Source organism: Anguilla anguilla, chromosome 12, assembly GCF_013347855.1.
Source record: "Anguilla anguilla isolate fAngAng1 chromosome 12, fAngAng1.pri, whole genome shotgun sequence".
NCBI lineage: Eukaryota > Metazoa > Chordata > Actinopteri > Anguilliformes > Anguillidae > Anguilla > Anguilla anguilla.
Genome location: NC_049212.1, coordinates 15081664 through 15108294, shown reverse-complemented (window position 1 = coordinate 15108294; position 26631 = coordinate 15081664). Strand labels below are relative to the sequence as shown.

Sequence of the window (26631 nt, the reverse complement as noted above, 5' to 3'; positions counted from 1 at the left end):
AAATCAATTATTTTCTCACCGATGTACTGACATAAGGCCTCATAGCCGTTTGTACTGACATCGGTTTTCATAAAGGAAGGCACAGACAGGGACCTTTTTCCATTTCATTTTTAGTAAGCTACATATTCGCTTTCCTCCAATTCAGTATTCCTTCACATTCACATACAATTTAAAAATGATCCCTGACATCCGTTGTTTTCTGTTCAATTGTACACACACATTAATACTATCACAGTTCAGTTTACTCTGTTTGCAGTTTTCAATAATGCACAACCAAAGTACACAAATATTTCATTACATAAAAACACAAAAGAAACTCAACTGAAGTGAACTGAAAGCTCCATTACAGATTATATACAGTGTTTCCACAAAGCGCTTACAGAGAGTTTGCACAGGTTGGATTTCCCAGTTGAATATATAGCTGAACACACAACCACCCACCGACACATACACACACACAACCACCCACCCACCCACACACACACATACACACAGACAGACACACTCACACACACACACAAACGCACAGACAGACACACAGACAGACACACAGGCACACACACCGTTAATCAGCAACTGAATGCCAAGAATGAGGAGTGCCAGCGGGAAGTGGGCACAGTAAATCTATATGTGTGGAGAGCTGATGTTTCCAGAGTCGTAAACACCGACAAACAGAGGAGGCGAAACCAGATGGAGACAAATGGACAGAGTGCCCCCCCCACCCCCCTTCCTCCAACTTCCAACATTACACAGCCCACTAAGCAGCTCACACAAAAATACCCAGACTGTACTGCTCTGTAACATAATGACTCCACTTTCACATGCCATCACAATTGAGGACCCTGTTCGTACGGCAGCTTGTTTTGGGGTTTTTTTTGTGCTGGCTGGCTATCGTTTTAGATCAGCGGTCCCTGACAGAGATAAACATGTCCTCTGTCTCTCTCTCTCCGCTCTGGATGCTCTGAGGCGCGGACTGCGGAAACAAAAGAGATGCCTAAAAGCACGCAGGGAGTTGCCACGGCGTCGCCGCCGAGTTTTACGGCAGTAATAAAGACGGGACATCAAGTCTGACCGCTTAAGCCTGCCACGCTGGAGCCAAGGCAAATGCCATCCAGCACAGCCTCCGTGGAACCAGATACACTAAGCACGGGCCAATAGAATTCCAGCGCTACGCTGTGCATTGGTGCATTACTGCATGCAGTGATGTGCTATAGTGTTATAGAATGTAGTGGTGCATTGCAGTATGCAAAGGTGCATTTCTGGAACTCCTGTCTGCCCTCTGATTGCCTAATACAGAGGATGCTGTATCTTATCTACGCCCCCCATGCTGAACTGTGTTCCTACCAACTCCAGCTGTAATCAACACTACTTGATCACATGGCTGACAACAAATTATTCCAACATATTAATAATGCATTTGTACATTTGTTTGTTAACTGAATGTAAACCCCTTTCGTTTTTCGATCAATGAAAAGCCCACAGAAATTAAAACCAACAAATGTCTCTCTAAGCTAAACTTGATGAACACACAGTGAAAGTACAACAGGTTGTTGTGCTAAATTTATCTTCTGATGTTTATAATAGAACATGGTTAGTGACTTAACACTGACACGCGTGTGTAAAATCCACACACTGTAGAAGCATTTGCTTGCAACTGTTCAGTGAGCAGTTGACTTTCCTGACTCAATATCTCATCTGGCAGAACTCCACTGAGGCTTTGATTAGATTCGGCCTGTGCCATAAAGCATGTTTTCAACAGGACATGTGTTCACTTGCCAGCAACACATAGGACTAATCAAATTAAATAAAAAAAAGTTTTCAGGTTTTGAGGCGCTGTCACTACATGTATTTCTTTTCCAGATCGGATAGAAAAAAGCACAACATAAAGATTTCATCAAAGGAAAAAAACAAGCAACTTCCACACCAAAGAAAAGTCAGGTCCAGCTAATAGCTTAATAAGCACTTAATCTCCTGAAGACAGATGTGTACACAGAACGGATTTACCTCCTCTCACAGATAACTAAGGACAATCCTTCCGGTGTGTGTGTCAACATCTCAACAGATGTCTCTCTAAACACAGAGCGCAGGCTGGGCCGTGCTCACTCGGGATTCCAGGTCAAGCATGAACAAGCCGAGAGGCCTTTCCGCTCTGAGGAAGAAAGGCGGGGAGCTCTATGGGTGACTGATGGCTGTTTGCATAGGGGGTAGGGGTGCGGGGGGCAGTGATCTAGTGGCACAATGCAGCACGTTCTTGTCTTTGTCTATAATGAGATCTTTGTGCTCCTTGAGAAGGACAGATGACTGGAGAGGTCTAGTGAGTTGAACAGAGAACACATGCACACAACTTTGACAGTTCTTGTGTCTCTCTGGCCAAGAATAGACATGTAATAATATACTGGCAGCCCGTAACCCTGTTGAACTGAGAAGAGATCATTGCTCTGTCACACAGGTCATTTTGACTTGGGACCATCAGCACAAGTTTACTGCAAAATACAAACACACACACAGTACTTAGTATATATGAGTTTGAATATTTCAATTGAGTATGACAAAGTATCATGAGACCACAGACAGGTGAATATGAAGATGATGAAGATGATGAGGATGATGAGACATGAATTGTTTGCGAGGACCATTTAAATTTTGCATATTCACAATTTATATTCCCAATTTGGCAACTCATTTTCCCAGAGAAAACCCCTAAAACCCTACTGTGATAAAAAAAAAAAAGAAGAAAAAAAAGTTACTCATCAGTGGTAAAGGACCTCACACCCAACTGGAGAAAAGTTAAGTTGTCTGGAACAGTCAGTTCCATGAGTCATTTTAGGTTTAAAGAAATCATAGTCTACAGAGTTCATTTACTCTGAACACAGGGGCCTCGACAGGGTTCACAACAAGCAAACCATAAGTTCTATTACATATCACACTGTTACACACGCACACACACACACACACACACACACACACACACCAGCTAATTGGCATCTCAAATTCAAATTCAAATTCAAAGTCAGATTTGCGCACAGCGTGGTACTGCACATACACGAGTCTGAGTTTTGTCACATTTAATACAAAATACTCTCAATTAAAATACCATCACAAAGGAAATATTAAAAGAAAGCCCCATATGAATTACCATCATATCTGCCCCTTTTAGATCTAAAGTCTATTTATTTATTTATTTATTTATTTGTAGCGGAGAAGAAAGATGACACAGCATTTGCTTTTCCTGTCGGCTTTGTTATGAAAATAAAGTAAAGCATTATTCTCCCGTGGGCTACTTACGAACCTTCTGCCAGTAGATCTGGTTAATAGCGCCTGTCTTCTCAGATTGCTCGTTTCAATCCATTGCGAGTGTGCCCAGTATATCGGGAATATGTTTCAAAGCCATTAGTACGATCCAAAAATAAATAAATAATAATAAAAAAAAGTCCAGTCCGCGCCTGGTGGGCAAGATATCTTCATACACTTTGTGGTTGTCCAAAGAGTTATTCCCCGTTGATGTAAAGTTTTCCCCTTCGCCCTCACCCTTACGATTTTCGTTATGTTCTCTACTTGCTCAAAACATTTTCAACAAAATGCCTGGGTGCTAATGGTACGCAAGGCAATTCATAAAACGCACTGGCCACAGCACCGTGCCCCGCGTAGTAGAACAGCTGTTACAGTGTAGCTGACTCAAAATAATTCCCGAGAGAGAGAGAGAGAGAGAGCGAGAGGACGAGAGGACGAGAGAGAGAGAGAGAGACCTGACAGTTCTTGCCTGAGTCAGAGCTTCCATGTGCAATCCTCGGAGGTATGCGTGGCACAGGCTACAACCAACACTCTCAGCGCCGCCAAATCTCAGCTACTTAAACAAATGGAAGGAAAAATACAAAAAGGTGTGGCACCCGTTTATTTTCCTAAAGGAAATGTGGATTGGGAGATCGAAACAATTCCCGAATGGCTTCGCAAAGATAATTTATTCAAATTTATTCACAATTCTGTAAAACGACACAAACCACTCCGCAATGATTGCCATCGTCTCTCCCTCACTGCTGCGGAAAATGAATATGCTTTATTTAAAGGACGGCTGAATGCGAGCATTGTCTTTGGCTGACCGAAATCCCAATCATTGGAATCGGGAGTGTAATTAGTTCACATAAATTCGATCTGATTTTGGTCAGTTGGTTATGTAGTATGTTTTAACCTAATATCCTAATGTCGCATTCCGTATCTTTATCCATGCTCTAAATCATTTCTATGAATAATATTATATTTATGATTGATCCATGAACTTTAAAATAAAGAAAATATTATCTGTATTTTCCCTAGTATGCTATAAATTAAAATAATACCAATATTATAATAATACCAACAGCCCTCGCTACAGATTATAATCATAAAAAAAAAAACATTTAAAAAGTGCAGTGAATTAATCGACAATGGGTTCATAATAGGGTATCGTTCCAATAAGTCTCTCCATTCCAGTGTTGCTCTCTCCTTTTAGAAGACAGATTAAATCCGAAAGTAAGAGGAAATGTGGGGAACCCCACCCCAAAGTCCTTCTGAGTGCATTGTTTATAGTTGGCCTACAATTTGTAAAAGAGTGCGTCCTGAAAAGCACTGTCAAGACATACATCAAGTTAATGCATCCAATGAAAACATGTATATTAATATAAAAGATTTCATGGTGATGTTGTCACAACCATGGAAAAGTCATTCTTCGTGGAGTATTCATTTGACTGAATATCAAATCACTGCATCTTTTGTTTTCTGCTTATCTTTGTAGACATCCATATTGATTATCTGTCCAGAGTGTTTTGAGGAACTTGCAGTTAAATCTAAAGTTTTAGTCATCCTGTTGGAATAGGATTAAAACCATTCCACTGGACCACAGTGACCTTGAAGTACCTTGCCGAATAACCCATCTCGTCTGACAGTTGTTGGAAAGGCATTACATATAATTGCCAAAATCCCATACAAAACAGAATAAATACGGACTGAGTATTCATTAACATTTATAGCTCTGTCAAAGCTGAGCCAGGCAGCACAGTAACAAAGTGATTGCACTGAGCAGGATGAGATAAACTAGCGGTCTGTTTATCCATAAAACTTATTTATGTACTTGTCCGGGCGATGAGAACAGACCACAGTGCTGCAGCTCACAAACAACTTTAAAATAAAATGTTCAAAGCGGCGAATGATTGCTCATATACTATCAGTCCAATCGCTGCTCAGAAGATGACTGCATCTCAGACATAAAAAATAAAAAATAAAAACACGCTGGCAATCGATTCGATCTCCACCAGTGGAAACACTCCTGAACATCAGCATCCCTTCGGAGATTCAATCAAGAAAAAAGGCGCCTGTGTTTACTGGTTCTCCTCCTGCTCGCTCCGTATCGATTCTGAGGCAGGCCAATATTCATCCATTTTTAAAGTAGTTTTCATAATCGCGAGGCAGCTTATTGAGCTGGCCCTCCTCTGCTCTCCCGGCTCAGATGAACATGGCCTATGAAGGCTTACAGGATGGTAGGGTAGCACAGTGGATATCTCTTTTATCGAGGTAGGCTTTCTTTGCTTTGTATTGCGTTTCAGGCAACGATGCATCGAACAACATTCACACATTCAAGGTCACAAATTCAGTGTTTTAACATTGTCCTAAAATAGCAATGCTAGCTGGATATTGTTTAAATTAAATTTTTTAAAGTATAATGTCATTTGTAAAAAAAAAATTATAATCACAAATACTGAATTGAAAGTAATCATACATAAGACATCTGTAATAAATGTAAATATTTATTGCGGTGCCTTGAGGTGTGGTCTGCATTATGTTCTCTAAGCATTGCGGTGCTGGTCTATGTGTACTCTTACCCTGCGACAGTCGGACAGGTTTGGTGACGGGCAGGCCATCGATGGCACACTGGTTCCCACAGGGGTACAGAGTGATGACTCCGGCCCGGTTCTCGATGTAGCAGTGCTGGGCTGCCACGCCGGGGCCCTGGATGTCGATGTCCATGGCTCCATGGCCCACAGTAGTCCTGCCTGGAACAACAAGCCACATGGTATTATAATAACAATAATAATAATAATAATAATAATAAAAATAATAATAATAATAATAATAATAATAATAATAATAATAATAATAATAATAATAATAATATGCATTTAACTTTATTCATTCACAGAGGCCTTTTTTTCCAAAGTGAATTTCAGGTTCAATAAGTATATCAGCCTTGATTAAAATTCTTGGTGGCAGTATAGTATAGTTTAATGTAAGTATATCTGCCTTGATTGAAACTCTTGGTGGCAGTATAGTATAGTTTAATGTAAGTATATCTGCCTTGATTGAAACTCTTGGTGGCAGTATAGTATAGTTTAATGTAAGTATATCTGCCTTGATTGAAACTCTTGGTGGCAGTATAGTTTAATGGATAGGAAACTGAGCCACTGACTCTACATTCAATTGTGTGTTTGATTCCCAGCTGGTGCTCTGATATTGTGCCCTTGAGCACGGCACTTAATATGAACTGCTTCAGGAAAATAACCAGCTGTGTATATGGATTGAATGTGAATCACTCGAGATACGTACCTGCTAAGTTCTGAAATGAAAACATAAAACCCAAAAGAAACACCTTTTCTGTTAGCTTAAAAAGTAATCTTAAAGGTTCTGTCTGAACACACACAAAGCCCATTTCTCACCTTCACCTTGAATCCCATTGAATTATTTTTCCACTCTTGGGAAACAGATTTTATTGTACCATTTGCATCATATTGATCATGGATTACCTGTAAGTGAAATAACTGAAGTATTAACTAGGAAGTGGATTATATGTAGCTTTCATAATACCCAAATACGTGCTGCATAATTCATCAATGTGGTAAGCAAACATGGATATTGCAATCAGCTTATATAAACTGTTTTTGACATTAGATGTGATGTTTGAAGTTATTTCACTTGCATTATAACACCTGTTGCTACATGCTTCATAACCTCATGTCACTTGTTGCTAAGTGAGCATAATATCCTCTATGTCTGCCCATGACAAGGGGTTATGGCCATTATGTAGAGCTGATTGGGGCATTGTGGAGACAAGTAAAGCATCACCAGGAAAATGTGACTGTTCAGCCACTCCCCACCTCCTGCCAGCAGTGATATCGCCTGCCGGATCATTCTCTAGTCTGGACATGCACTGCATCGGAACTCTGACCTGAGACCTCGGGTCATCAATGCAACTGAGAAGTGAGTTCTCAGCTGGCCTTTCCAGGTAAATACATACAGAAGGACTTTTCCTGGTTCTACAGGGGCCAAGCTCAAGCTCAGTTTCCCCTTTCCACCCCTCACCTGCCCCAGACAAGAGGACGAGAATTGGGAGTGTCACTGTGCAGTGCAATAAGCCTTTTCAACAAACCACAAGACCCCCACATGCACCGCCCTGTTACCCCTCCTCCACTACCCCACAGGCTACATTTCATGTGGACTGGTCCACCCCCCCCCCCCCCCCCCCCCCCCCCCCCACACACACACATAAACACCAGTTTAAATAAAGGAATCGCCCAAATGAATAACTATATATAGGCGACAGATGTGGGAGGTTTGTGGGTTGGGGGTTTTTTAGGGTGTATACTGACCAGCACCCCCCTGCTGTCACGCATACAGAAACAGGGGTGACAACAGGGTCAGGCCACAGTCTACCCATCATCCCCCACCCCTGTCCTTTTACCAGGCATGTGAGTGTGTGCAGGTTTCAGGCGAGGGGTGGAGCTGTAGGGGAGGGGAGGGGGAGGGGGGGGCCCAGGGCAGAGCTGGCAGTCAGCACCATGGATGTGCAAAGCATTGACCTCTGACCTCTGCCCATGTTCGAGTCACTTTGTATTGAATATTTTCAGCCCTGGCCTATGCCTGTGTGCGTGTGTGTGTGTGTGTGTGTGTGTCTGTGTCTGTGTCTGTGTCCGCAATTGCGTGTTTATCACCAATTGTTCAAGAGGCACAATAGGCTATGTGCAGCTGCTCTCACAACCCATAGAAGCTCAGCTTAATAAAAGCACTGACAAAAAAAAAAAAAAAACGAACAGCAGCATCATCTGCAAGCGTCAGCTGGTGGACTGTGAAAAGTACTTGTTTAACTCCTGAATATCAGAGGAGGTTTCAGTGATGAGCCAGGTTTACCAATATTATTGGACTTTTCAGTTCTAGAGAAATATGAAAATCAGTGGAAAAGCTAAATAAATAAATTATTGTTGTACAGAGCTGTGGGAGACTAGTTCCTAGCTACACACTCAGTCTTCCTGAGAGAGGGAAAAAGGGACTCACCTTCAGGTATCGGCAGAAGAGTGATGGCCGTGCTGAGACGGCCACTGCCCAGGCTGACCAGGTGGGGGCGCTCTGCTTGGACCTTTAATGCCTTCCCAGTCTCTATCAGGTCCAGAGGGGTGCTCTGCAGGGGTGTAACACAGCAACTTCATTAATTTCTGACATCCACATACAGCTGTTCTCTACTGTCCTCTTTCTGTAGATCAATGGTTGAAATTCACATTTATCCTAACAGAGTTAATGTTAACTTCTGTTATAACAACATGATAAAATCACATGGATTTAAATAAAAGATTATTCCTAACAGCATTATAGAGCAGTTGAGATGGAAACAGTTATGTTTGGCTCCTCTCTAGAGCGAAACACCTCTATAGTCTCTCTCAAGTACATGTAAAGTCAATGTCTAGTGCTCAGCACTCGTACAGCTTTTCTCAGTGTGCTATGGAACTCCAAGAACACATACTGGGATTGTCATGGTAACACGATTCATAAATGAATTTATAGTGCTAACACATCCTGAGGAATTGGAGTCAACAGCAGTGACAGTCCAGACCCTGCACCCCTGAACCTCCCATGTGGTCCTCCAAAAACAGCGGCTGATCGTTAAAGCCGGATTTCTCCTTTAGGGAAAAATCGTGGGAGTTCCATCCATGGATCCCCGCAAATAGGATTATCCGGGGTCCAATTAGGCAGATCAGCTGAGCAGGGGAGGGTTAAGAGGATTTCCAGTGAGAGGGTTATGAGATGAAGGTCCCGGGACAGACATGCTCTGTAACTGATACCCAAAGGCAGGTCGGCTTTGGGGACAGAACGACCACTATTTGGATGAAAATATCCTAGCAGTATTTCGTTTACGGTGAGAGAGAAGGACAGAACACTATGCCAGAAAGTCCTTACTAACAGACATCTCCTGGCTCTGGCAAGCTTCTCCAGCTCTGTGAGTCAGCTGAACACAGTTTTCTAGTAAAGGCATAGCTTAGGCGGCTGGAGTGTCCCTGAACAAGACCACAGCAAGTGGAGAGGTAATGAGAGACACAGCTTAATTCTCCGAGGATTACATCGCTGGACTTAACTGAACTAAAGGACAATGTTGTCTGAAAAATCAATTTTCTTTATTTCCTTGCCTGGCAAGATTTTTGTTCCGAACAGCCCTACAGAGAAGTGAAGATGAAAACTGTGCTGGTTACTCAGGTCTGTGGGGGATTACTGCCTGATTATGAGATGAAAGACCATAATGGCAGTCAGAAAACCCAACATTAAAAAGGCTAACAGTTCCTTCAAGATTCTTTCAGGTTCTCTCGCTATCTTCCATATAATTAGTCGAATGTCTCTCGCTGTGATGTTTCATTCCAGCACAAGATTTTCATGTGGGGAATAAAGTGAAGAAAAATCTGCACTTCCCATGCCCTTTAATGTGTTTGACACATAACGGTCATTACCATTTGATTTGACTTCAGACTCTCTCAAACCCACCTTTCAGCCTCCGACATTTACCGTCCCTGCTGATTAGAGCTCTTCTCTAATCTTTACTCTTTCCGTTTTTTTCAGTGCTCTTTATTCCCATTTGCTCATCGTCACCTTTGACATTTTAGTGTTGTACCAGTACAGATACTGGAGGGCAAAAGCAAGGTCTTTGCATTTCGAACAGATTTTTTAGCAAAGCATTCTGGGAAACAGGGCAACAGGCAATGAACAGAGGTCTTACTGCCAGTTGCACTACGTTCTGTCAAAACAGACTCATTACTTTGTGGGTGTCTATGACATAGAAAAACAAAAGGAAGACATGCCTTTTTACGCAATTAGCATTTCACCCTAGATTGGTTTCAAAACTTATGTCATTCTTTTATAAAAAAGTTTGGGTATAAGTCAATCAATACTTTGCCAAAAATATTCAATAAACTCCATGAGAAGGTTTTTTTAAAACTAGGACGCCAACCAGCACATCTATTAATCCCAATACCCCGCCCCTTCTCAACCTGCAGAATGAGACAAACGCAAGTATATGAAAGCCCTCAGGACTACAGTGCCAACAATGCAACTCACCTGCAAGACCTGATGTGTCTGTCGACCGCATTGGGGAATGTTACTGTTCAGACGGTCCATGTCCACCTCGTTGTCAATCACACCATCTAAATCATGAAAATCCTGCTGGAGTGAAAGTAAAATATTGGTTATTTGGAAGTCATGATTCTATCTTTATTATTTAGATTTTTATGAAAGTCAATGGGCAGATGACAATCACAGTCTGCTCCTAATTCCTGTTTGTGTTTTGCACACTGGCCCACACTTTCTGGGGATGATGGATTCCCAAGTGTCATTTCTACCCCCTCCCCCTCCTTGATATCAAACATTTTGTCAGGAAACTCTCAAATTTCTCCCAAAGCTGCTTCATAGCTAGAGATTGTTAGTATGAATAGTTGTTTTCATACTTAAATATTGACCATTAAGGAAATATTAATATAAGATTAGATTTATTTAAAAGGTATTTTTATATGAATATATACTTCCTGTCATATTTTGCATTTTGTATGCATACTGCTGGACAGAGGTTGGAGTGCTCATAATGGTGGGGAGGGAAGTATTGGATACAGGCTTTCCAGATAAACCGTTTACAGACACTGGAGTCAGAGTGTCCTAAAAATGAAATATTATCACTTAGACCTTCTGAAAAGTTTGTTAACCAGAATTTTGAATTCTTTAGTGACAAATGCCAAGGAAGATGGAAGTAAGTGACCCATTCTACAGGCATTTCACGTATGTTGACTGAGAGTGACGGGACAGTAAGCAGGCGGATTCCTGCTCCAATTATACAGTGTGTGCTGGATTAGGCAAATCTGGCCCTGCAGGCTATTAAAAGAAGGCTCACTGACTCAAAGAGGCTCAAAGACAGCTACGCTCTGTTTAGTGCCCTTCTGAAGATAGACCCTGACTTTTACAACTAAAATAACAAACTGAACAGAACATACATGAACAGGATCCAACAAAATCCAACAAGAACCCAACAACGACTGTGCTAAATCCCTTTCAACATTGTAAAATTCATATCCTTTATTCCAAAGGCTGTAAATTAGTTTAATTCATGTAAGTTTATTTTGTATGTCTGACAATGATTTTTTTTTAATACAACAAAACACACATGCTTGTTAGTTTGTCTTCAGTAACATGCATGTATGTTTAGCTGAAAAAAGATTTTCAAGTGAACCGAATGTTTTTTTTTTAAATTGGGAAATATTACCAAAATAAAGACACGCTTACGTGTGTGTCTGGCCCGGAAGAAGGTTTATCATCCCTGTCTGTAATTTTCTGCTGGTTCCACATCTTTGTGTGTCATGGTGGTGATTCAGCTCAACCGCACACGCACAAGATTCACAACCTACAAACAATCACAGCTGGTTCTCCCTGCAGGCTCCCCTGAGCCAACACTCACACCGTGAGCCTCTCCCTCTATCTCTCTCTATCTCTCTTCTGCCTCTCCAAAAAATCCCCTTTCCAAATTCCACCCCCATTACTCAGAACATCCACGCTTTGGGATTAGACTAAACAAACACAAAAAGGCCGTGCACCTTTATTTGGAATGTGTATGTACAGCATTCCCAGAAAGCCATAACGTGTATTACTGCAGAAGGACCGAAAAGTGGAGAAGAACGATACCAGTATTGTACTGACTTTATGGAGTCACCCGGCTTCTCGTTTGTGTAACAATGGAAGCATGCGGTCGCATTGCTTCTAACAATACCCAGAGCAAGTCACAGTAATTTGCAGTAACTGCGATAATCCTAGTTTGTGTAAGAACCCAGGATGGTAAGGATTTATGTGTAGCCTTGAAATCAAGCCTCAGTGGAAAAACAGATTATGATTTTTTTTTCAGACCACATAACCTATTGCACATGTTGTTTACAAACACATTGCATATAATTTTATCAAAACGTAACATAACATATGTGATTTACTCAGCAGAATAAGAACCAAGGCAATGTGTGCTGCACCATATAAAACAGTTAAGCAGATAGCATTTTAAAAGCCATGCATAGGATGCCAAATAAACATTCATTTATAGTCAATGTCCAGCACTGCCTCCACAGCAATAGCCAAGCTATCATCACCCATAGTACTCACAAAACTTTCATATTCATCATAAGAAAATATACCTCAAAACACTCTGATGCAGCTATGATAGCAATTAGCAGCAGTGAAAGCTGTTGTGAAATAGGAAACGGTAAAATTGGATGAGATTGTTACCTCTGGCCAGGTGTTTGGTGGAGACATGGTCTCCATTGCGGAGAGATCAGGAAATAAAGCAGATATGAATACACCAGCCTCTTCAGCCGCAAGCTAGAAACTTTGCATCCAGCAATCACAACTTTGCATAATACTAACGGTGTCTCACTGTCTGCCTCTTTCGCTCGCCCTCTCAGTACCTGCTCCCCTTCACGAGACAGACCTGTCTGTGCCTGCATAAGTGAGCTAAGCCTCAAATTCCTGCCCCGCGGGCAAAAGCCCTGATAAAAGAGGTAGACAAGACAGAGAGGGAGGGAGACAGAGAAAAAGAGGGAGGGAGAGAGATAGAATAGGGGAATATGAGATATGGATGATGCAGAACGAAAAAGAAAAGAGTGTGGGAGTGGAAAAGCTGAGTAAGAGAAAGAAAATCATTGTCTAAGAAGTAAAAGAAAAAACGGAAAAAAGTTGAATGCAGATTATGCAGATACAAGGGACAAGCCACAGTTTAAACGATGTCTTGAATAAATCCATCAGATTTCTTCATGTTGGCACAGGCTCTGGCCCCAGTGGGTTAGAGCTTGTCTTTCAGCCTCCCAGAATGTGCACTAGAACAGCGTGCACCTCATTCCCCCCCCCCCCCCCCCCCCCCCCCCCCCCCCCCCCCCACCCTCCCTTACACACCCAATACAGGGCATGACCAGAGATCACAGGAGCACCAATGAGATTTCTCTGCTACTGGACAAAGGATGGTATTGTTTAGTGTCAAGCATGCAGGGAATGTGCCTTGTGTTTTGTGGAGTTAGGTGTGTGTGTGTGTGTGTGTGTGTGTGTGTGTCAGGGGGTGGGGGGGGTGTGCACAGGAGTTAGTTAAAGCAAGTATAAGTGGAAATGTGGGAGACAAAGTCATGAAGATTTGGTGAAAGGAGGACAGTTTGGTTGAGAAAACATCCAGTCAGAGGTGGGAAAAAAATCTGCTCCCTTGATGACCCCAGAGGTCTGGAATTTAGGGGTGGAGAAGCCTGCTCCACAAGCAGCAGCTGGATAACTTAAGAGCCCAAAGGAAGAGACACATCCTCTCCTGTCCAGTCTCACCGGAAAGGTCCCACTCTTACTTCCCAAAACATGCAGTAGGCCCCTGGTCTCTCTGCAGTTAGGTCATACGGCCACCAGGGGCAGGGCTGGGAGGGGTGTGTGGGTCCTCAGGTACATGCAGTACAAAGTACAAAGAATTTATCTCAACACAAAGAAATGTTTTCATTTTTCACCTGAATGAAAACTTCAAGGTTGAGGGCAGGAGATTAAGAACAAAAGCAGCTCTGAACCTGATCCCCGTGTGGGCCCGGGGATCCGGACGAAAGCAGTGCATTGACCTTGTGAGAAAATATTGACATGCAGCCGTTCATACAGCCGTCCGGTCATGTGTACATTCGAGTTTGTAAAAATGTAGTTCTTCTTTGATGTGTTCTTTCACATAGCATCCTGAAGGATTGATTCAAAGCTAAAGGCTTTTTTACAAAAAGAAACGTTTATTTGCATATTAGATAAAAGGTAATTTGCATATTACGAGTGTTGTGTTTCAGAAAGAAAAGGTTGGGAGGGGGAGAGACAAACTGAGAGAGAGAGAGCGAAGGAGAAGGGGAGAGTGTAAAGGAGGAAGAAAGGAAGCTGCCTGTATCTCAGGACTCTCTCTTTGAGTCTGTATTCGGTGTATATGTCCTCTGACAGCTGTCAGATAGATAACCATCTTCCCCTGAGTCTCTCCTCTACCTGGTGAAGAACCCTGCTGCTTAATCCCCTCTGTCACAGTACTCCTACTCCCTAATGTTACATACACACACTCACACAGGCACACATGTATACAAGCACACACACACACACATACACACACTCACACATGCATATGCGTGCACGCACACACACACACACACACACACATACACATATACACACTCACACATGCACACACATGCGCGCACACACACACAAACTGTCTAGCTCCCCAATATGGGCCCTTTATCCTCCGCTAGCTGTTGAAAAGACACTTTGTGATGAGCTGTCTACAATGAGAGAAAAAACATAAAAATTGCATCACTTCTAATCAATGAAAATATAAGGACTGCAGTGTGGCTTACTTTATTAAGGCTCTAATCTAGTGTGTGGGCAGGACTAGCGATTCGATAGCGACTCAAACTGTGCCCGTGCTGGCTGTGGCACCACAGGATGGCACATAATTGGCAGCAGCATCCCCGGGAGAGAGAGACTACACATGGAGTGCCATCCTCAGACTCGGTCAGGGTGAAAGCTTATCTGGAGGACTACTGAGCTGAAAGCAGCACGTGCTTTTCTGCAACCTCCTGAATTCACAGAGGCTTCATCAATGAGTATGAACAAATGCAAACCGACCTGTGAAAAACCTGAGAAAATAGGGATCAATAAATAAATAAATGAATAAACTTGAAAAAACAACTTCTTAATTCAAGTTAAATTAAATGAACAATGCAAGCTGTTTCCTGCTTTTGACATATTTTGATGTTACGGAGCACAATCCAATAAGTCGTCATTTATTATTGTTTATTTTCTTTGCAAGGGGCATCATACTTCTAAAAACGGGTCTGATACAAACAGTCATTGCCTTGTGGCACATGGTAGCGATTAGTTCCTATGGCACCCTGTGGGTGCTGCAGTATCTACACAGGAAGCACAGCGGAAACAGATAAATACCCAGCATTCCTCTGGAACATATGATTATGGGGACAATTATAGCCTAGAACACCCTCCGCATTACAGAAGCTCTCTCCACATTGCAGAGCCACTCTCCACTCTGCAGAAACAGGCATGGCCAACCACAGTCTTGACTCCATTTCTGGATCATGAGACCACATGAATTTATATACAACTGAGTCCCTGAGAAAGGATGTAGCTTTACAAGTTATGAGGATCCATATTTTTTTTATGTGTATAACAGTATATCTTTGTGCACAATATGGCTGAATGAAATGTCCGTTAAAAAATGATGTTTGATTGCTTTCCCCCTCGAGTAAAAATATTTAAAAACAGTATTTAAACAATATTTTAAACAATATTTAAAAAATATTTAAAATATATATATATATTTTTTTGAAAGATCACAAAATTTCAGTGAATCCCTTGCTTGGTTCTTTTGATATATTAGAATAATCATAAGGAAAAATGGAAAGACATCATTTCTTTGTGAGTCATTACCAGCATTAATGTAGGGTTAGTACAAACCAAACCACTGACCTCCTTTCTGCAATGTGTAATTATTTTTGTTATTTGATGAGGAGTGCCATCTATTTAAGCCTTAAAGACCACTGGGGAAAATAATGTAGATATACCAGAAACAGAAGTATTCAAAAGCAGTGCAGCATAAAAGAGCTAAAGTAATAAAGTTTCAAGGTTATGGTCAAAGAGTATTGCACAGAATGGTTCTGGGAAACCATGTCTCCTGCTGGACACAGGAGAAATAACCAATAGCAACACAGGGTATTCACCTTTCTCTGATTATCATCTACAGGCATTTACTGATTGTTCTGTACTATTCATATTTGGGTCAAATTTAATGTAGCAGAGGGTTCCTTTTTCCATAGTTGTACGTGTGGCAGCAGAATCTTTATAGTGTTGCTCCTGAACTTATTTTAGTTGTAATGAGGAAAAAATAGCTGCGGGGTTTGAGTAAAAGCACAATCTTAATCTTTATGCTGATGTAGCCACCCAAATGTTTTCTTAAGAGCAGTCAAAAATCAGTCAGTTTATATCTTAACTCTACCTCCCACACTTAAGAGATTTCACTGGTATGAACCTAGGACCTGAGCCAGCTATGCCAGTCTTGCATTACGTGCAATGTTTACAGTGCTCAGTCATTATGATGTAGTGAACCAGTGCACAGATTGTGCAGATTCCACATGCCTAAATTATCACCACCAGCTATTAGTAATGGTTCACTGTGTCTGAAATGACAACAGCCAGCTCAGACCTGAACATGGAACAGATCGAAATAATGGTGACTGGTGAACCAAAACTAGCGAGCAAATGTGATTCTACCCAGACGCTGGGCAGAGTTGAATCATGAGCATGGTGGAAAAATATTTCAAAGCAAAGGCAAGGGTGGGGGATTTCTGCAGTAAGAAAGCCAGACACAGGCAAAGAAAGTACAGGGTGGTAAAGGCACGAGCTAAATATAGAGATGGGCATTGCTCAAAAGAGAAAAGCACATTGTCACTCTCCACTCACAAGCCCACAGCCCCACCCTGTTAGGCACCACAGATGCCCACAGCCCCACCCTGGGGCCGGAGCCCAGAGCACAGGCCCCTCCTCAGCACTCGGGCTCAAAACCCCACACCTTTGCTGTGCCTCAACACTCAGTGCAGCAGAAGACAAATTCTCTGCAAGATTTTCCACTGTTGGCTGCAGTATTCCCAGACCCACCAGCGTCACTTGAAGAGAAAAGGGAGAGGGAGATCTGCTGCTGACACTCAATACTGCCATTTCTTTATAGGATGGTCTTGTCTGCACTAATGGATGCCACGTCTGCAACTTCAACCCAGCCCACAGTCTGGTTCCACTACAGCATGCCGAGGTCTGCTGAGCCTAGCAGGGGCTGCTGATGTCTCAGCCGGCCATGTGCAAGGGCTGCTCTAGCACCTTAAATCTGACCTCTGACCTTTGCCCTGCTGATTACAGTGAGGCTTTGGATTTCATTGTGCCATTAAGCACAGTGCCTGGAAATTGTGCTCACCCCATGCAGTCTGAGAGCCAGAAGTGCATTTTCTGGGTTGGGACTCCTCATGTTACCCCACCCATTGCGGTACACACAGGAACAAAAGGGGAGGGGCTAATGTCTGTGTGAGTCACAGGGGTGCCCTCATAGCTGGCCACTTACTTTACTGCTGGGCTCCTGGGGCATTTCAGGGCTTTACTTATGCAGACGGGTACAGGGGGAAATGCGTCAGAACTAGGCTGGGACTGGTTTCCTGTGCTGGGAGCCTGGGAGACCTTGAATACGATTGGTTCCCTGTTCCAAGGGCGTAGACCTTCAGCTTGGCAGATTTTTCTTCCTGACTTACGTAGTTAATTGAACTTGGTGAAATCGGACTGAAGTGTCTGAGACAAATTTTCTACTCTGTATGAAATTGTGCTGCAATGCAGTATTGTATGTGTATGTACTTAGTGCATGCTTAGAGTCTGTGGCTGCGTCTGAATCAGCGTACTTGCCTACTATTGAGTATACAAGTTGCATGGAAGTTGTATACAGCTTTTATGCCCAGTAATAGGTAAGTGTGCCAATTTGGACATATAAGGCCCACAGTATAATACATGGCTGTGCATTTCCACAGCCACTAACCAACTTAAATATTGTAGCAACAAGCACATCATCAAAGGAAAATCGGTTCAAGTATGCACCTTTTTACAAGTCTATATACATTTCTTAAACACCACAGCGCCAAAAAAACATCAGCTTTACCACTATTTTAAAAAAATACAGAAAGCAGAGAGTGCTAGAGGGTGTTTGTTTCACTAACCGATTTCAAGAAAAGGGAACAACATGTATGATTATAGGGTTTTTGTTTTGTATTTATAGCAGCCTGTCTCTGAAGATTAAAAGCTGTAGGCGCAGAATTGTAGGTTTTCAGTGTGTGGAATGTACCTTATGGTGGAAGCATTATGGGATGTGACTGCGAGGCAGTGATTCATTATGAAAGTGTTCACACAAAGGCAGCGGTGCATTAGTCACCGGTGGAATTCCACCAGGGCTGTCCCTAATCCAACCTGGCTTTGTGGCCGAAACAAACGCTATTGTCCCGCGTGGGTTTTTAAGGCAGTGTAACCGTTCTATTTATAACTGCGCTGGAGCAATTCGGTTCACTGCAACAATTGCGTCTATTTATAGGCGAGAGAAACTGACAAACAGTGTGTATCCAGGAATTATTTTCTGGATTCCTATTGCACACGGTTACTCTGGGGTTTTCCACATGAACGCCATAATTAAAATCTCAGGTGGTGAATGTGTGGCTTCAGCTAACTCTGCTGTAATGCCCAAATGTGGAGAGCGAAAGACCTGTGTTTGTTCCACAAGTGTCTCATTACATAGCGTCATAAAGAAAAGAGAAAAAGAACATCCGCCGTCAAAGGAAGAGACAGCTGCCTGGCTCTTGGGACAGAGAAGCCAAGTGATGACTGGGAGGGAAATGGGACAGGAAAGAGAGAAAAGGTGAGGAAAGACGGAAGGAGGGAGAAGTGAAAATAGAAAGACAGAGATGAGGGAAACAGATAACAAACAGAAGTGTGTGACTAGGGATGGACCACAAATTGTTTGTGTCTATACGCGGACTTCCTGCTGGGTCCGGAAAGCTGAAGTGTGTCCTGTGGGCTGAGGCACAGGCCGGAGGAGGGCTCAGGGGTCAGAGAGGACTGCTCCTGCCCCTCCCTCGCAGGAAACACTCCCATCATCCCCCTCTCGCCATCCAGGAAATGAGCCCAAACCATCTCGACAGACAGACAAAAAAAAAGTCACCGCAGAGAAGCTGGCTGATGGACAGAGGGCTAACTGAGGAGTCAGCAGGCTCGACGAGACCCTCGTGGAGAGGGTGGAAATGATCGAGCTCGCCATGTGCTTGGGTCATGGATTAACTAGCCAGTGACAAATTCTGAATCACAATGAAACCATTAGGCCAGCCCACCACACTGCAGCCTTATTGTCAGACAGGGCGGTAATATGAGTGTGCTACACACTACACATGGCCTGGCTGAATAGGTCAGATGTTCACACACACACACACACACACACACACACACTGACCATACTGTAAGTATATATTAATATGTAATAAGTCTCCTTTAAGTCTATATGCTGGATAAGAATGTTGGATCCAAAAACAATCCAGGATAGATCTGATTTTAGTGATAGCTCCATAATGAACATGCAATGGACGCCTGAATGCTTTACCCTCAGCAGCCAGCTTTCACTAGAACTGTAATCTCCTTTCTGCTTCAAGAAGCTTGAAGTCACATCAACATTCCTGCACGATCTCCAGCTACCAAACTGTGAGAGATCCCATCTCCTCCTCCACAAACTGCTGCTTCTGTGAAAACTTTGCCAACTGAATGCGTGGCCAACTTTCCTCAGCTTTGCACACACACATGCATGCACACGCACACATACGCGCACACACTCACACATACGCACACACACGCACGCGTACACACACACACAGACACAACCAACTTTCCCCAGCGTTAAACCGTGTGGCCTGGAATCTTCCCTGGGCGATGAGTCATCCAGTCTTTGGACCCAATATTTCCCTGCTGCCTCGTCACTCAGAGAGAAGCGTCTGATTGGTGGAGGAAATAACAACATGGTGGGGCAAACACGATACTCCAGTGAGCCTTTCCTCAAATGCTCCATTGGCTTTGGCACGCTTGTTTCCCAAAGATACAGAGCTCATCAAGTTTTCCAGCTCTGCCTGCGGAATGAGCTCTCGTCAGGGGTAATTCCAAAAGGTGTGGCAAGAGGTGTGACTGTTTCATGTGGCTACCCATGGAGAGGCTGGGGGTGGAAGGACTGTGAATCTGTAGCCTGTGGACGATAGGCCATGATTTCCAAACCAGACATATCCCTGGTGCCAGCACACCACATAGGAGCTAACAGTTGCTCAAATGTTGAGATATCACATTCAATTTCACATTAATACAGGGCAACCTTTGAAGGTATTCACCCAGATCTACTAATCTGTCCTGTCGCAAATTATGAGACAAGGGACCACCGCAGGCTTGTTTCTATTGGTGTTTTATTTTTATTTTTTAGCCCTCACACTTCCCTGTGTTTGTCTCTGGTGGTCCTCCCACTTATACCTCACTGCATTAATTGATTCCACCTGTTAATGAGACAGACGTTGGTAGTTTATTTGATACTCAGCACTGCCAAACAAAATAAATAGAGTTTCTAGGCATTTATCGGGTGCAATGACATTGGAAAATAATGATGCGCAGGGTATTTACAGCACTCACAGACACAGCTGTACTGAAAATGTCTCCTTTCAAACGTTTTAGCATGAATCTGTACTTAAGCTGTAGGCATATCTGCATTTTGAATTCTTGATCATGAGTGCAGATGTCATTAACTGAATATGGTCGCTCAATGTTCCAAATTTCAACCACAGTTGAAAATCACAGTTTCAGAATAGCTCTGTGTCACAGAAATCAGCTTTGATCAAAGGAACCAAGGAATATGGGAAAATGCCTACCCAGCATGTGGTAACGTTGCGAATGCGTGTGATAATCACATACACGTGTTAAAGTGAGAGCACAGACAGCCTTTTCAACAGCCAAGCTTTTCCCCTTCCTAATATCTAAAAATGTTAAAGAAATAAATGTGTTCCGTTATTCGCTTTTCTCAACAGCTTGGAATGCACCACAGTCGTTCCCTCATTCCCTGCTCGTGAGTATAGCTTTTGTCTCTTTCTCTATCTAATGATCGCAATTTCGGTTCTACCTCTCTAGTGATGTGGATTTTTGTTTTCTCTGAAGACAGGAACACTTTCACCTAGAGAATGCTGGGGTGCAGGACCAATCCATCAACCGGGAGAGACCATGGCTGACCAGCTCATTATCTTCAGCTGCTCAAAAATCCCAGGAAAAAAGGTGCTTTTCTCAGCAAGATCCACACTCTACTTAAGCCGGCCAGACAGGATGTGACATGGTCAGTTTATCCACAAGAAGAGACAAGGCAGCCTTGTCTCCTGTACCAGGAGAGCAGGTCACAGCTCTTTGTGGCGGTCAGCAACGCTTCTTAGGGTAAATCCAGGGGCCAAGGGGTTAATGTCCAACTCCCTTGCATACTCACAGTGAAAAAGAGCAAAGAAGAGCCTATCTTTTTTCTTTTTTGGAGGGGGGAGGGGGGAGGGGGGCGGGTCACAGCCAGAAATCAGCCAAGCAAGAAGAAGAAGCAGCCTGGGGTGTCACAGATAAGCAAGCAGCCGTGGAGTCCTTCTCCTCCGCTAGATCACAGAGTTAAATGGTGGTCTCCTTTCATGGGCGGCGTTGATGCCGAACGCCTCAATGTCACGTCCCTCTCCACTTCTCTCTCTCTCTCTCTCTCTGTCTCACTCTTCTTTTGTGCCCAGAGGACGTGTGTCAACATCCAGTGGACCCAGAGAAAGAGAGAGGTCAGACCACAGAACCTGTTTAAAGTCATTCGGAGTCCATCCCACTTTGTGAGAGTAACAAAAGCCGTCAGAGACAGAGCGAGGCCATGTGACTGCAGCTGGTGGCGCTGGCCGGTCGTCAGGAAAGCGGAGGGCGTCGATCCGAGCTCCGACTGGGAGGAGGTGGGAGGGGGGGAAGGAAATAAGGAAATGGAAATTTCCCCAAACGCCGCCACCCACCCCTCACCATACTGCCGTGCACCCCGCCCCGTGCTACTCTAACTCCCTCAACTATCAGAAAGATCACAGGCCGAACTCCTAATATGGACAACAATGTGGTCAGTGTACTTGATATTGAAAACAATGGGCTCAATGTACTTTTGTTCATATTGCTTCGGCTTATGCATTCCTTAATGGAAAGCACTTTAAGATATAATTCACTTTGGACAGTGAGCATTTGTTGCCAGGGTGATGCAATTATGAGCAGGTGTTCACACATGCCAGCGGTGATGTCACAGTCTCAATCGCAGTGCCAGTGAGGGGTATTTTCCCATGGAAACACATCTGGAAACACCACACACACACACCCACAGCTTTACACCAGTTCTGTCTGAGAAGCTACCAGTCACTGAAAAACATTTTTTTACAGAGAAATGGGAAGGAGAACAGTCACAAACTGTTCACAAATTGAGTTGAATGGAGCGAGACAGGAAATTTGTTGGATGAACCAGATGTAGCTGGCAGCCCAGTGCTGGAAATGGTTCAGCTTCTTTGTTACCTCCTGTGAAAATTGATGCAACTGACAGTAAAAGGACATTTATGGAGGAAGAGACTCCTCCGGACTTCCACTGCTCCACATAGACAGACGATGAGAGGGAGAGGGACAGATGCTGCAGCTGCGGGGAGCTGTGAACTCTGGAATCCAAAGCATTATCAACATACTCACAGCTGTCTCTCACTCTCACACACACACTCACACATACATGCGCATCTGTACACGTGCACACACACACACACACACACACATGCACACACACACACACATGCGTATGTGCACACACACACAAATACACACACACACCACACACACGCATGCATGCACGGACACACACACCCACAAACACACACACATACACACACGCACATGCACATACATACACACGCAAACACACACACACCAAAAATTATCTTGTTCCAGTCTGGGAAATATTTTGTTAAGACAAGCATATCTGCAACAAATTAATAAACCTGTTGCAATCTCATGGTCATTCGGAGCCACAGTAATGAGTACACCCACATAAACTGACCATTCAAAGAGACTGGCCCTGAACATTCTGCATTCTTCTGCATTTCTCAAAATGCTAATTCTGGAACTAATTTTTAACAGGATATGTCCATGGTATTCCTCAGAACTGAATTCCGTTACTGACCAATTATAGATTATTAGTTTGCCAACTTTTCATTGCTGCTTTCTCTGGATTTCTAAGCTCTGTCTGCTGTAGTAGTGATAATAAAACGAATGATCCTTATTATTGCATTTTCCGAAAACGTCTGTAATCACAAAAACAATCATTAAGTATATCAAAATTCTGCTGCACTAAAACCGGTGCAGAACATTGTGGGTATTTTACACCTTTCTGCATTGGAGATCCACACCATGTGGCATCTACACCTGTTCCCCAGCTCGGGGAACACAAATAAAGTCCACAGCAGGACAGAATGCGCAGTAGGACAGTACAGATGCACAAATCATGCAGGGGAAACAGAATATATTTGCGCACCTGGAGAGAATGCACAGTGGAGCAGAATATATGCGCACCTGGAGAGAATGCACAGTGGAGCAGAATATATGCGCACCTGGAGAGAATTCACAGAGGAGCAAAATATATGTGCACCTGGAGAGAATGCACAGTGGAGCAGAATATATGTGCACCTGGAGAGAATGCAAAGTGGAACAGTATAGGTGCATAGTATAATGCGTATTGGAATAGTATAAATATGACATCAGCCTTCACTGGTTCTACACTGCTCTGTGCTCTATACCAGCCAGTCTGGGCTGAACTTCACACACTCTGTGGCAGACAAGGCCAGGCTTACATGTTGTGCGCTGGTGTTATGACTAGGACTTTGAAAAGTCAAGGCTACTTCTTGAGCTACAGTCACCTTAACAACAAGCAGAAAGCATCAAACTAAAGGAATGATGACAGAGAGGAGGTCTTCCCCTGTAGAAGCAGAAACACCTGCCATATTGACACAGTCACCAGGCTGGACCTCTTTAGTGGCTCGTACTTGTGTTTGAGTACGCTGAGCAGTCTCAAAAATCCTCAGTTCAGGTCAATTTTAGCAAGATTTAGCAGTTTGACTTTCTTTAAAACTGACATTTTAACTGGAAAAATAAGATTTTTTTAACTCACATTTTCACGCACATCAGGGTCTGATCATTCCATTCTGTCAGTTATATATCATACACATAAAGACAGAATTATGCTCAAAAAGATTGATGGACCTGAGATAAATGTTTTGTTCCACTCACAGGACGGTGGAGCTGTTTGTCAGCCATACACAGAAACCGGATGGCAAACAAAAGCAGAGATCCACAAACAAAAGCATGAATGAAATAACAGCCATTTACCTGCAGAGAATTTGTCAGCAGACGGTTAAAAGGTCAAATAACAAATCCTTTGCTTTTTAGATCCAGGCCAGGCGCTCATTCTTCGGAGGAATAAAAACTCCGGAGCTGGACACGGTCCAAAGCGAGAAGGAGAGACCGCGGGCGGCGAGCGCTTTGTGGTCCCGCTGATGCTCTCCCCCGCGCCCGCTTTCAAACACACACGCGCACACTAAATACAGACACAAAGAGAGTATCCTGAGGTACAGGCAGCTTCCTTTCTCCCTCCCTTTCACTCTCCTCTTCTCCCTCTAGTGCGCTGCTCCCTCTCTCTCAGTTTGTCGCTCCCCCTGTCCCTCTCCCTCCCTCTCTCCCTCTCTCTCTCTACCATTTCCCGAGGTTTGTCCACCCCTCCCAGCAGAGGCACAAGGCAGCCTTTATTCCAAGCTGAAGAAATCCTCACTTGTTCGTAACCCTGCACAGAAACTTCAGCAAGAAACGAGAGGATTGTGTTTTTTTTTTTTTTTTTTTGGAGGAGGAGGTGGGGGGGGGGAGGCTGGGGAGGTAAAATAAGAAAAATTCTTATACATCCGCAAGCTTCTTTGCAAAGAGGAAAAAAGTCATTTCCTCCAGTGACAGCGTGTCACAGCGAGAGACTTCCTGGAGCAGAGCCACCGCTCGGCGTGTCCCAGGGTGTCCCACAGGGCTCCTCACACGGGCCTTTGTCTGTTTTCTCATTCCTTATTTATTTGCTTGTGGGTCACGGCCCTCTCCCCGATTCCCGGGGGAGGAGAGCCATCAGGTGTCTGCTTCCCTCTCCTGGCAGGAATCCACAGATTCCCTCATCCCTTCTTCCCTGTTCTCCCTCTGCACCACTTTCAGTCTGGGCTGGAGGCTGGAAAAGTGCGCCATTCTGTCTCTCCTTTTCTCTGTGGGCTTCCTATCTCGACTGCGCAAAGAGAGAGCGCATCCTGAGAGGCTGCTCTTAGAGAGACCCCTACTCAGGGGCCACATTTCATTGACTGTGGTTAGACAGACAGTATTCAGAGAGACCAGGTGTAGAGAAATCACACTCAGAGGGTCTGATCTCAGAGAGACTGTGCTTTTTGAGAGACACTAGAGACTACAGGAGGAATACCTAGAATCCCTCAATCTGCTCAGATTCTCAGTATTTTACAATAAATCTTAATCTTACCAGACTAACCTTTGTAAAGTACATTTTTAATGAGTGCAAGACAGAAAACAACACAAGGCAAGTTAACACAGCCCGGGGACTATTTTAAGTATGTATGCCTACAAAAGAAAAAAGAACGGAAATAGCAGGCGGCTGCTTCTGGATGTACTGCCAGCCTCGGATGTGGCGGGTTTGGACCATTTTGGCAGCGCGCCACGTTCATTTTCCTACAAACAAAGTCATAACATGCTCACACACACAAACACGTCTCCCCTCCTGCTAAACTGGGCATTGGGTTTTACCCACCTTTGTAGATGGGTCATGCTATTTTAAATTGTCAACCTGAAGCGAGAACCAAGAAAAACATTTTTTTTTATTTCCAGAGGAGGAAAAATTGTGTCGCTAATTTCAGGAGATAGCATATACTTTACACAGAGTCAGGAGTGGCGTATAGTACTGGTCCAAAGTGCTTTACGCTGTTCTTCCAGTAACAGAAACAAAACCTCTGATTTTCAGCATGTCCTTTGCTGTAGCGTGGGTAATGTAGTTAACCAATAGCATGATTAGACTGTGTTTAGCATCTAATCTTCATTGGGATGAGGGTTTTCCAAAAGGCAACTCACAGAGTAACTGAGATACAAAGAAAGCACAGCCAAGAGGCAGGCAGCAACTTCCTGGTTGCAAGGACGGGAAAATCCTTAAATGCCATGTGAAATCCAGATTCTTAATTCGATAAATAAACACGATTGGCTTTGGTGCATGGATAAAAGCAGAGAAGGGATTATTTTATTTCTTGCTTGAGAAAAATCGCTTGGGAAAACTTCCTTCAAGCACATCTTGGAACCGACATGACATGTCAGGGTGAGGGATTTGCTTACAAAGAGAGGTTGTGGATTGGAGAGCAGGAGCACCCTGTCATCAGCCCTGTGGTCTGTGCCTCCGTGGGCTTTAACTATCCATTAAGCCCAATTACCCACCCCGCGCCTACACCCATCCCAGCACCACCCAGCGGCCCCAAACCACTGCACGTGGGCGGGCACAATGGGAGGGGCATAAATACACCAAGAGATTATTTAGCATTAAAACGGACCTGAGAAAATGTTTTGCACTGTTTGGTGTGCACTCTTCCTCGGACATCTGTTTTCCTTTTCCATATCGAGGTATTTATCATT

The 26631-nt window shown here is 43.6% G+C and overlaps 1 protein-coding gene across 9 annotated transcripts in view; it reads right to left on the bottom strand.

The window, feature by feature from the left end:
* The window catches only part of phldb1b (pleckstrin homology-like domain, family B, member 1b), a 71457-nt gene extending 46710 nt beyond the window's left edge, over nt 1–24747 (bottom strand). For 2 of the 9 annotated variants that reach the window (XM_035384157.1, XM_035384161.1), the window contains exons 1-4: nt 12535–12807; nt 10339–10443; nt 8296–8419; nt 5853–6023 (exon numbers count right to left, since the gene is read on the bottom strand). In XM_035384157.1, the coding sequence (XP_035240048.1) occupies nt 5853–6023; nt 8296–8419; nt 10339–10443; nt 12535–12570 (436 nt within the window). In that variant the 5' untranslated portion in view covers nt 12571–12807. Of the gene's footprint in view, nt 1–3289; nt 3609–5852; nt 6024–8295; nt 8420–10338; nt 10444–12534; nt 12809–24309 lie in introns of those variants that run through there. The other 7 variants (XM_035384163.1, XM_035384162.1, XM_035384158.1 and 4 more) reach the window with 6 other exon arrangements.
* Nucleotides 24748–26631: the final 1884 nt, after the last annotated feature.